This window comes from Macrotis lagotis, chromosome 1 (genome assembly GCF_037893015.1).
Source record: "Macrotis lagotis isolate mMagLag1 chromosome 1, bilby.v1.9.chrom.fasta, whole genome shotgun sequence".
Classification (NCBI taxonomy): Eukaryota; Metazoa; Chordata; class Mammalia; order Peramelemorphia; family Peramelidae; genus Macrotis; species Macrotis lagotis.
This window is the reverse complement of record NC_133658.1, coordinates 455218783-455231404: the sequence shown is the minus strand read 5'-3', so window position 1 is coordinate 455231404 and position 12622 is coordinate 455218783. Positions and strand designations below refer to the sequence as shown.

Here is a 12622-nt window from a genome sequence, read left to right as displayed (position 1 = left end):
CTTTAGGTATCCCAGAGACAACCAGAGACACAGAAATATCATTACAGGCCATCATCAAAATACAGATGAAGCTGCATGACAGAGCAAGCTGACTGGTATTTGAAGAAATAAGTTCTGGCAGATAATATACAAATTGCAAGAAACTGTGCTCAAGAAGGCTGTGTTGCAGTAAGGCTTCTGTGAATGTTGTCTGTCTGTAACCTGTATATCCTGTACATGTAAAGAAAGAAACTTTGGAGTTAGAAGACCTGGGTTCAAATCCTACCCTAGAATTAACTATATATGGATTACCCTGGATGAAGACTCAATAAGTCTAGGATATGTCAGGCACTTTGCTATGTGCTAGAGATAGATAGACAAAAAGAATCAGCTCCTTTCTCCCCTCTAGGAGAATTACATTTTAATCCCAAATGGTACAGTGCTTAGAACTCTGACTCTGGAGTCAAGATAATTTGATTTCAAATTTAGCCTTAGACGTTTATTAACTCTATGAATCTGGGCAAGTCCATTAACCACCACCTACCTCAATTTTCTCATCTATAAAGTGGGATTAACTATATAACTATTCTCATAGTTAATATGAGAATAAACTGAAATAATATCTGTAAAGGATTTTGAAAGCTTTAAAGTATTATGAATTCGGGGGGTGGAGCCAAGATGGCAACAAGAAAGGATTGAGTCTTACACGCTCTCTGATAAAACTTCTAAACTGAGGACCCTAACTAAACTTTCTAGAGACAGAACCCACAGAGGGACCCAATGAGGCAGTTCTCCTACTCAAGGTAACCTGGAAAAAGAGCAGAAAGGCTCTACTCCCTGGGGTCAGAGGGGTGGCCCACGAGAGGGGTGGCCTGCCAGAGTGAAAGAACTTCAGCCTCCCGGAGGCAGCCCCAGGGTGCTGGGAGCCCCAGCTCACAGCAGCAGGGGAGTCTCCAGAGCTGCACCCTGGGGAGCACCGGGCACAAAGTGGGGGAACAGCAGGGGACCTCTGCCAGAGCGAGCACATGGAGCCCAGTCCTCAGGGCACACAGCAAGCAGCATGGTCTTTCTGCAGCCTAGATCCAGAAACAGAAGCAGGCAGAGCCAGTAAGCAGGTGGCCCCAGGGCATGAGCCCATTGAACCTAGGGAGAGGAGTGAAGAGAGAGAGAGAGACTACAGAACTCTGTCCTCTGCATCTGCAACAGGATTCTGGGGCAGGCTCTGACCACATTCAGATCCTGATTGCAGTCTAGGCCCCCCCATAGAACAGCAGGGTCCCCCCACCTCAACCCCGTGGGAGAGGGGGGCACATATGGTCATTCACAGACCAGGAGGGAGGACAGAGCCTCACACACTTGAGATCCTTGTGGGTGTGTCCCAAAAGGTCAGGAAGCACCCCAAAAACAGGCCCAGGCTGGGAAAATGAGCAAGCAGAGAAATAAGAGAAACACCATTGAGAAATATTTTGCAAATGAGCCCAAGAAGGATCAAAATAGTCAGTCTGAAGATGAGGAAGCACAAGCTCCTGCATCTAAAGACTCCAAGAAAAACAGAAATTGGGCTCAGGCTATGACAGAGCTCAAAAAAGACTTTGAAAATCAAATGAAGGAGTTACAAGAAAAACTGGGAAAAGAAATGAGAGAGAGGCAGGAAAAACATGAAAATGAAGTCAGTAGCTTAGTCAAGGAAATCCAAAAAAATGCTGAAGAAAATAGCATGCTAAAAACCAGCTTAGGTCAAATGGATAAAACAGTTCAAAAAGTTATTGAGGAGAAGAATGCTTTAAAAAGCAAAATTGGCCAGATGGAAAAAGAGATAAGAAAACTCTCTGAGGAGAATGAGGAGAACAAATCCTTCAGACAAAGAATAGAATTCAGGGAGATTGATGGATTTACCAGAAATCAGGAATCAATACTTCAAAACCAAAAAAAAATGAAAAATTAGAAGAAAATGTGAAACATCTCATTGAAAAAACAACTGATATGGAAAACAGATTTAGGAAAGATAATCTAAAAGTTATTGGAATACCTTAAAGTCATGATCAGGAAAAGAGCCTTGACATCATTTTCAAAGAATTACTACAGGAAAATTGCCCTGATATTCTAGAAGCAGAGGGCAAAATAGAAATGGAGAGAATCTACTGATCCCCCCAAGAAAGAGATCCCAAAAAAACCAACCCCTAGGAATATTATAGCCAAGTTCCAGAACTCCCAAGTCAAAGAGAAAATATTACAAGCAGCCAGAAGGACACAGTTCAAATATCTTGGAGCTGCAGTCAGGATCACACAGGACTTAGCAGCAACTACATTGGAAGCTCATAGGGCTTGGAATATAATATACTGGAAAGCAAAAGAGCTCAGAATGCAACCGAGAATCAACTACCCAGCAAGGCTGAATGCCCTCTCCCAGGGAAAAAGATGGACTTTCAATGAACCAGGCGAATTTCAAATGTTCCTTTTGGAATGGCCAGAGCTGAACAGAAGGTTTGATCTTCAGATACAGGACTCAGGTGAAGCATAGAGAGTGGAGGAGAAGAAGAAAATATGAGGGATTTAATGATGATGAACTGCATGTATTCCTGCATAGAAAAATGACACTGATAATACTCATATGAACCTTCTCAGTTAATAGAGCAGGTAGAGGGAGCTTGAAGCACAGGAGAAAGCTGAATTTGAAGATAAAATATGGTGTAAAAATGGAGTCAATAGAAAAAAGGGGAAATGTAATGGGAGAAAGAAAAAGGAGAGGGGGAATAGGCCAAGATATTTCATATAATAAGATTTTTCTTTATTACAATGAGCTATTGCAATGATATGGAAGGGGGGAGGCAAGGGGGAATGAGGGAACCTTTGCTCTCATCAGAGGTGGCTAGGAGAGGAAACAGCATATATGCTCAATGGAATATAGACATCTGGAGTAAGAAGGAGGGGGGAGCAGGGGGAAGAGGTGGGGATGTGAATAAAGGAGGAGAGGAGGGACTATGGGGGGAGAGTGGTCAGATATAACACATTTTCTTTTTTACTTCTTGCAAGGGGCTGGGATAGGATGGCCTATATGGGACCATAGGGCCAGGTGGATGCTGGGCCTAAGGGGTGGTATGGGGCCTCAGGGCCTCTTGGCCCCAGGACCAGGGATCTGTCTGCTGCACCACTCAGCTACCCTACAGCAGAGTCAGAGTGAAAGGAGAGAGAAAATATGGTACATGATAGTGGAGAAATATGAAAGGACGGAGTTGTGATCAGCAATGGCAACATTGGAAAAATATGGAAGTAACTTTTGTGATGGACTTACCATAAAGAATGTGATCTACCCATGACAGAGTTGTAGGTGTTGGAACATAGACTGAAGCACATTTATTATTATTATTATTATTATTATTATTATTATTATTATTATTATTATTATTATTATTTGGGGGAGGGTGCAGGGCAAATGGGGCTGGGTGGCCTGCCTGGAGACGCATAGCAGGGTGATCGTTGGTTGTCTGAGGCCGGATTTGGACCTGTGTGCTCCTGGCTCAAGGGCCAATGCTCTATCCGACACCCAGCCACCCCTACTATTATTACTATTTTATTTTATTTTGGGTCTTTTTTTTTCTTCTTTTTGGTTTTTGCAGGGCAGTGGGGATCAGGTGGCTTGCACATCACACGGCTGGGTGATTGTTGGGTCTACAGGGCTGGATGTGGGCTTGGGTGCTCGTGGCTCCAGGGCTGGTGCTTCATCCATTGCGCCACCTGGCCATACCTACAATTATTACTATTTTATTTTATGTTATTTTTTTCTCTCTCCCCTTTACTTTATCACTCAAGCAAGTCTATATTTATGAGGGGGAGGGGTATTTTGTTTACTCTTAAACAAGAATATTTCATTAATGTAAAAAAAACCCATTTGTACAAAATGAGAATAAAAAATAAAATCAAATATCAAATATCAAAAAAAATTGACCAACTGTATGACATTGAGCAAGTCACTCTTAAACCCATTTCCTTAAATAAAATTTTAAAAAAGAAAAAAAAGTATTATGAATTCAATTTATTATTATTGAGGAAAACAACAGTTAGATAATAGATAGACAGCACATACAAAACAGAAAGGCAGTAACCTTTATGGCAGCAAAGATCATAAAAACATATGGAAGGTAGTGTTTGAGCTGAATCCTGAATAAAAGCTAGAGATTCCATGAGTCAGAGATGAAGATGGAAAACTACCAATGTTAACAATCAATATAATGGCATGGAGTCATGATTGAAGTGTCAAATGTGAAGTTCAGGAAAAATGCCAGCTTGCCTGGACAGCAGAGTGCAATGAAGGGAATCATGTAGAACCAGATTGAAAAGGCAGGATGGAGTTTTAAGATCTTTAAATGGCAAACAAAAGATCCTAGACATAATAAACATTGAGATTTACTGGGGAATTGGAGGGGTATGGGTGACCTAGTCAGATTTGTGCTTTCAGGAAAATAACTTTGACACCTATGTGGTAGATGGATTGGAGTGGGAGGGACTTAAAGTAGAGTGACAAAGCATAAGGCTACTTGCAATAAGCTAGGCAGGAGGTGATGATAATGTTTGTCCTTCGTTCTCAAATAAGATCATGACATCAGGGAGGTGATGCTGTGATAAGCACTTGAATTGAATTTAGTGTGCTAAATCTCACTTTCTTCTTCAAAGTCATCTGGGTCCAGTGGCCAGATATGAATCTGGACAACTGGAGATAACATATGAGGCACTCAACATCAAGTGACTTGCCCAAGATCAGATAGTTAGTAGGGTCAAGTGTCTGAGGTCAGATTCGAACTCCCATCCTCTTGATTCGAAGAGCTCTATCCACTGTGCCACCTAGCTGCCTCAATGAGGCAGGAGATAATGTGGAACTGGAACCACAGTGGGGGCTGTGTGCATGAAGAAGAAGGGTTGGATACTAGACATGTATAAATAAAAAAGGTAAGTTTTAGCAACTGATTAGCCACATTGGGTGAGGGCAGGGAAGAGTCAAGGATGACACCTAGAATGCAAACGTAAGTAACTGGAAGGATACTTTCTAAGTAACTATGAAAGAGGAACAGGTATGAGAAGGAATGATAGTGAGTTTGGTTTGGGGTATGTTGAGTATGAGATACTTTGGGAATATTCAATTCAAAATGTCCAATAAGTAGTTGATGATGCCAAATTTGAGTTCAAGAAGGTGAACAGATCTGGATATATAGACCTGGGAGTTATCTGATTAGAAGTGATATTATCATCATCCCATGGGACCTGATGAGATCACTAAGTGAGAGAATAATAAAGGAAAGTCACTTCCCCTTTCCAGGATAGTTTTCTCATCTGCAAAAAGGAATGTGCCATCCTAGGTAATTCCCTTCCAGATTTAAAGCTTATGATTCTATAATTGTCTCGTCCTTTGAATTTGTATTTTTTTTTGTTCAGTCATTTTTCAGTTGTGTTCAACTCCTCATGACCCTATTTAGGGTTTTCTTGGAAGAGAAACTGAAGTGATTTTTCTCTAGTTTATTTTACAGATGAGGAACTGAGGCAAACAGAGCTAAGTGATTTGCCCAGAGTCACAAAGTTATTAAGTAGATTTTAACGTAGAAAGAAGTGTTTCTAACTCTAGGCATTGCATTCCATACACTATGCAACTTTGAATCCCTATTATTAGAAATCGTTGTTTGAATGAGTGATTGGTTCCTTTGGAACCTAGGTATTTAAAAGATTTTATTGATAGCTTTTGTTATATATGCCAGTATTGGAGGCATCCCATAAGTCATGAATTTAATATCTCTGATTTATACCACAGACAATTTCCAATATGATTCCTTCCTCATTGAACCTTAACTTATGCCAAAGAAATACATTTAAGCAAAACTGACCAAGTGATGGGGGTCTAACAGTCAATGGAACATTTTCACCTATAGTCAGTCCTGCCCCATTCTACTAAGGTCTTTCATCATTTGTCCTTTAGGACCCAGAAATGTTATTGCAATAAATCATAGTCTGGCTACTCTTTAGGGTTTTTTCTTTACATTTAAATTTATTTTACTATATTATACTGATTCAATTTATTGTTTTCTTGCTTTTATTTTGTTTTTTTTTTGTTTTGGAATGGAATTTTATTTTGTTTACTTGCTATCTTTTATCTCTATTAATTCATATATCTTCCCATATTTTTCATATTTATAATTTCTTATGGACATAGTAAACTTCCTGTATACTCTTTACAACAGTATTCTCAGTCATTCCCTAAGTGTTGGACATATACTTTTAGAGCTCTTTGGTCCCACAAAAGTGCTGCTATGAATATTTTAGTATATGATATATTTCTTTAAAAAGCTGAATTTTCTATGATAAATCTTTACTCACTGGGTATAATAGAGTGACTACAGTAGGATGTGAATTTGAAATCAAAACCACAACAGATGGCTCCATGGATGCTAGTGCATCATAAAACTTGATAGATCAAGAAAATCACAACTTAGATCAGGTCTACATGGCCAGAGGTAAACAAGTATGTCATTGTACATCTATGCTGCCTGATCAGGTTTATGGAATTTGTTGGGGGGGGGGGGGTGTTACAAAGCTTACAATTAAGATTGTCTCTTCTGTCCCTGATCATGAACTTCATCCCCTGAATGAGCTTTCACAAAAGTTGATTTGGTTCCAAGGTATGTTTCTGTTTTTCTTTGTTCCTAAGTATATCAAGCAGAGAATCAAACTAAGCTGATTTGAGAGACAGGTGAAGAATGCAGGTGTTGGTTATTTCATCATGAGTCTCCATGGAAACAGAGCTGACTGGCTTTCTTGTTATGCCTCCAGCTGTGAAAGGCCTCAAGGCAATTATGACTTCATGTTGGAATCTTCTTATAGTGAGCAGAGGACAGTGGGACTTGATGGGGAGAGGGTGGGGGGAAGGTGGAGGAGGAGGAGGAATAGGGAAGAAGAAAGTTATCTCCACGGGCATATTTTGCTTTGTCTTTACAGTCATAGCTTAAAAGATGAAATTGATTCATGCAAAGAGTAGACCCCCAGTGAACAAGAAAATGAAACATCAGAAATGGTTTTTAGAATTTTAAATATCTTTTCTCAAGTTGGAACTGGCCTTCTTAAGGGGTGGTGGACACCCTGGTCTTGCTTGATGAATTAATTGATGGAGATGGAGATAAGGCAGATTCAGCACCAGCCCCTTCTGTGGCTTATGACTCCCTTGTATATGGAAACCAAGGACCATCAAGGAAAAGACTAGATACATGGAAATTGCCTGCCTTTAGACCACAGTGAACACTAGCTTCAGTGTTAACATCCATCAGATGGAAGGAATGGTAAGACCTTAGAAAGATACTGGAGCAAGTGAACAGGTTGTTATAGCAATTAGAAGTGGAGTCTCCAAATTAGTGATTCAACATAGAATGCTAAGAAGCTCTGGTTGGGTGCTTGTCCTGGGACATGTGTATGAAGTGGAGCAAATGATTTCAGCTATCTGAACCTCATTTTCTTCATTTGTAAGATGGGAAAGTTAATGTGGAATCCTAGAGCTAGTGTTCTATATATAAATAAGCTTGGGCACTCTGCTGTATACAGTGAGTGAAAAATGTACTTATAACCCTGGACATTGGGAAACAAATTTGTATAAAATCATGGCAATGAAGAATGTCAAAGCAATAGCTATGAAAAGTATAAATTATACAAGTCCTACTCCTAGAGAGAAAACTGATCTGAGCAAGGTTAATTACTTACTCTTTTTCTTTGTGAGACAAACTTCTTTAAAAAATTCAAGGGCTCTGACTGCAAAAGAATCTACCTAAACTATCACACTATCTCTCTCTCTCTCTCTCTCTCTCTCTCTCTCTCTCTCTCTCTCTCTCTCTCTCTCTCTCTCAGCTCTCTCTCCCCCTTTCTCTCTCTCTCTCTCTGTTTTTTTTTTTTTTTTTTTGACAAGGCTCTGGGGTTAAGCGATCACACAGCTAGGTAATTATTAAGTGTCTGAGCCTGACTTTGAACTCAAGTCCTCCTGACTCCAGGGCACTGCACCACCTAGCTGCCCTCAACTGAGCTCGTTTGGATGAGAATGGCTAACCAGACCCAAAGCTAACCAGAAGACTTTTAATCATTTTTAAAGAACCCTATCTCTCCTTGCACTGTCCAGTCATAAGTGCAAAGGCAGCTTGTTCATTTATTCCACAAACACAAAATATCTACTCTTTGCCAGAGTCAGTATGTTCTAGGGTTATAAGGATGTAGACACAATGCAAAGAAGAGTGTTTGCAAAGGAGACAAACAGGCAATATAGATTAAGCAGTTTAAGAGGATGGAGACCACTTTTGCTTGAAAACAAATAATTATTATACATTTTGTTCTTTTGTCATTTTTCCAGACATATCAGACTCTGTGATTCTATTCTGAGGATTCTCTCAGCAAAGATAGTGGAGCAATTTGCTATTCCTTCTCCAATTCATTTTGCAGATAAGGAAACTGAAGCAAACAGGGTGACTTATGTGAAACTTTCACACAGATATTAAGTAACTGAAGCCAGATTTGAATTCAAGATGAGTCTTCTTGACTCTAGGCCTGGCACTGCATCGCCTAACTTCTTAAAATACATTTTTAAACATTTTAATGTTTTCAAAGCATTTGATCCTCATAACTCCTCTATGGGAAGGGTGTTATTGTTATGCCCATTTTACAGATAAAGAAATTGAGGCTCAGATATGTTAAGTGATTTGCCCAAGATTAGGTGTCGTCTACAAAATTCTAATCCAGATTTCTCTAACTCTTAAGTCTAACACTCAACTAAGTATTCTGTGCTCCCAAGATAGCAGCACCTGAATTGGGCCTTAAATGAAGTGGGAGAGATTGACTCCTCCTTCTTTCTCTGTATTTGTATCTCAAGTCAAGCATAATACTAGCATATTAAGTGCTTAATAAGTACTTACTGACTGATTGATTAATAAAGGGTAAGAAAAGAAAATTCCAGTCATTAGAGATGGTGTGATAGAAGAGAGTGCAACAAGATTGGAGCATAAATAAGCACTATTTTAGTCAGTCTGGAGTTGGGGGATGGGCTGATTTAGGGGAAACTTGATGGGTTCATTTGAAGGAAGTAGTTCATGATTGTGGGAGGTCAAAAATCAAAAGATATTTTATCTCTCTGTTCCAGACTTTACAGAAGAAAAATAAGATCAAAGAGAAACCTACCTCTATGATCCCCTATGGGAAGGCATTTATGTCCTCTCTTCGGTTCTCTAAGGATGATACTATTACCAGGGTTGCTTTCAATGCCAGGAAATCATCCAAGCCAAAGATGACCATGTCTTTGGAATACTTACCATATGTTAGAACATGTGAAGGGTCCTCTGATGAACCATCAACTTTGAATTTGAGATACTGCCTGCAAGAAGAAGAAATCACTGGAGAAAAAGAATGCAGGGACAAGAAGGACTTTTTCCCCTCCATTGGATTCTTTCCATATTATCGATCTCAGGATGAATTCTTAAACAACACAATTCTACGGCATAGGTTTGGCAGAAAACACAGTATAAAATTCAGAAATGAAGAAAAAAGAGGAGATGCTAATAGGAAGTTTGCCAATCATAACTGTGGAGTAAGTCTGTTTGGAATCCCTTCCTCTCCTTTGGCAAGGAGAGGGACTTGGAAGACTTCGTCACGCCTTTGCCATAAGATCTGCCCAACTCTTTACTCACAAAGTTTCAAATGGGGAAAAGGAAAAAAAAGGCTTGTTCCTGTAAACTACTTTGATAGAAATTCTGGAGTCTTTGGCTCTACTGGTGAATATAATGCAGGAAATTGGAAAAGATTGCTGGCTCCTATTCTCAGATTGGTTATCCAGAATCTTCATGGTCTCAACCTCTGTATCTGCTTCCTTGTCTCTCAAATGAAGATGATAATACCTTCTTTGTCTACCTTGCAGGGCTACTGTGTTAACCACAGCAGTACTTTACCTCCATTATTTTATTTGATTGTCTTGGCAACTTTGGGGGGTTAAGTCCTGGAGGTATTATTATCTATCTTGTACAAATTAGGAACCAAGAAAACTATTTTCAGAGAAGTGAAGTGATTTGCCCTCATGGATATACAACTAGTGAGAGTGAGGAGCAAGATTTTAATCCAGATCTTTCCTGACCAGAGGTCCAATGTCCTTTCCACTATGTCTTTGCCTCATTCTAATAGAATTATAGGAATATGAAAGTCAATATGAAAAATCAATTAATAAACTGTCTATCAGTTGAAAGATGTATATGAAAATGCTTTAGATCTCTATATGTAGTTATATATTTGTATATACAAATATCTAACCTAAATACACAAAGTCTATTGGATAGACATTTGTATGTCTTATACAAATGTCTATCCTAAAGCAATATATGTGTCTATCTGCATATATTTAAAGCATTTTCATGTTCATATTGATATAAATATTTAAAGCATTTTCAGATATCAAGATCCTATCTGGATCAAGAATTTGGTAAAAAAGAGTTTTGAACCTAGGGAGCAGGAAGAACCCAAATTTAAAATTTGCCCTTTGCCACATATTAGCTGTGTGATCATGGAGCAAATTGTTTAAGAATTACTTTAAAGATTTATTTAATTAATAAAGTTAAATAAACATATAAAAGATAAAATAATAGTACATATTTATTATAATATACTTCTATATTTCTAAATATTAATATATTTATAGTATGGATATATTTATGTCATAATATAATAAAAATTGAAATACATAACAATTAAAATTAAAATAAATATTAAATATTTATATGAAAGTACAATATATATTTATTTTAAATATGTCTATACAATTTTATAGATATATATTTACATTATAACTAGGGATAGAGAAATTTATTTTTGTCTATATTATATCTATAGATAAATCTCTATCTAAAATGTCATTAAACACAACAAAGTAACATATGCCCACATTACAATTAGTCTAGTAACTTAGGACAATGCACAGCCTCTCTCTCCAACCTGAATTTTCATATCTATAACATGAATGTCTTCAGTTAAGTTGTTTCCTAATATCTCTTCCAGCACTCAATCTTATTTTTTCTCTTTTAATCTGGAGTGTTGTACTTCCTTTTCAGGCCTCCTTGCTAGGTTTTAAACCAAATTTTGATCTCCAGTCTTTGACTAAGAACTCTCCTCCTCGTAGCCCCTTTCTCTTCTTCTCCAGTGAAACCTCTGAAGAAAATCAACTGGAAGTCTCTGTTTTCAGTGATGACACCATTTGCTCTACAGGGTTCATTCCCTATTATAGAACTGAAGAAGTACTCCTGGCCAGCCCCATCCCAATATTTTTTTCTTCAGTTTCCAGAGGTTATGAGTGGGGTGGCACTGAAATAAGGAGAAGGAACTGGATGGTACCTGCTTACTATGGGGTGTGTCGGAAACATAGCAAATCTTAAAGAATACAGATTTGCCGATGAAAAGATGAGAAAGGATTCCAGCAATGTGCCTATTCCTCCAATAGAAACAGCTCTATCAGCCTGTAACAAGAAGAAAATAGCAGAGTGGAAGCTGTGAAACATCTGGAGAGGAAGCACAGGGAGGGAGTTTTGTCCATCTGTGTTTCAATATTGAGAAAAGAGAAGGAACTTGATCTGAGGCTTGAGAACATGAAAGAAAAGTGGGGAAGAAAATTAACTCTTTATGCCAAAGTGCACAGTTGTTCAACTCCAGAGAGGAACTGAAAGCTGGCTCCAGGAGTCTAGACATACATTCAAACTAAAAACAATTAAAAAACTGAAGTTACTTAGTAGATCTTCTCCAACCCTCTCTATCCTCCTCCCTGTCTCCCCTTACCACCACCCCCATATTTCAGTGATGAGTGAATGACCACAAGTTGAGCAGAAAGATCTCAAAGCACCAAACCATCTGGTAGAGAATTAGACTTAAATCTTGTGTTTCTGAATGTGCTTTGGGATCACAGTGCCTTGTAATACTCATTGATTCAATAGTTACCATCCCCTTATAATGTGAAAAGCTAATCTATTACACCCTTGAAATATGCTGTGACCTTTAATTCCAGTTGCTTCTTTAGATGGTAGCACTTGGGAGGCCCTTAAGTCTATTTGTAAAAATTCTTATGGTGTGCCACTCTGAACACCTTGGTCTTGAGAAGATGTCAGATCAAAGTCTACATCCAAAAAAAGATGAAGTTAATTGAAGTGTAAACAAGATCATCAATACTTTGAAGTTAGTTTCTCTAATTTGTTATGATTAGGATAGCCTTCAAAGAGAATCACTTGGATGCACAGTGATTACTAAGTCTTACCTTGGACTTTGATTAGGGAATTGAATGAGACTGAATGCCTTTTAAATTTTTTTTATAAATTAAAAAAATAAAGGTAGCACCAGGACTGAAAAAGCATTTGGAGCCATATTATTTTCGTAATAAACAATCATGTTAACACAAAGGTCAGACTGAGTCCATTTCTTTCATTGAATAACTTGAAATTTATATTAGAAACATCAATTTCCTATGGCTACATATGTGGTTGCCCTTCTCAATCCAGTCTGTCTTTCCCCAACTGATCCATTTTTCACTTTTATTCACCTGAAGGATTATGAGACTCTGAATATATCTTCTAGGAAGCATCCATTGATTTTCTTTCTCCAATAAATG

General features: G+C 38.3%; 1 protein-coding gene across 2 annotated transcripts; it reads left to right on the top strand.

The window, feature by feature from the left end:
* Positions 1 to 6882: 6882 nt before the first annotated feature.
* LOC141519285 (uncharacterized) lies at positions 6883 to 12413 on the top strand. Of its 2 annotated transcripts, none has more exons than XM_074231588.1 (3): positions 6883 to 7295; positions 9131 to 9574; positions 11082 to 12413. In XM_074231588.1, exons 1-3 carry the CDS (start codon positions 7284 to 7286, stop codon positions 11400 to 11402), a joined length of 777 nt encoding a protein of 258 aa, XP_074087689.1. In that variant the 5' UTR covers positions 6883 to 7283; the 3' UTR covers positions 11403 to 12413. The 2 variants fall into 2 exon arrangements, with proteins under 2 accessions (XP_074087689.1, XP_074087690.1); XM_074231589.1 differs by having other exon boundaries at positions 9131 to 9758.
* Positions 12414 to 12622: the final 209 nt, after the last annotated feature.

Bases quoted from the DNA above. Each gene is read 5' to 3' on its own strand.
- LOC141519285 (XM_074231588.1), top strand. The intron at 9,575-11,081 runs GTAAGTCTGTTT...CTTCCTTTTCAG, and splicing joins TTGCCAATCATAACTGTGGA to GCCTCCTTGCTAGGTTTTAA.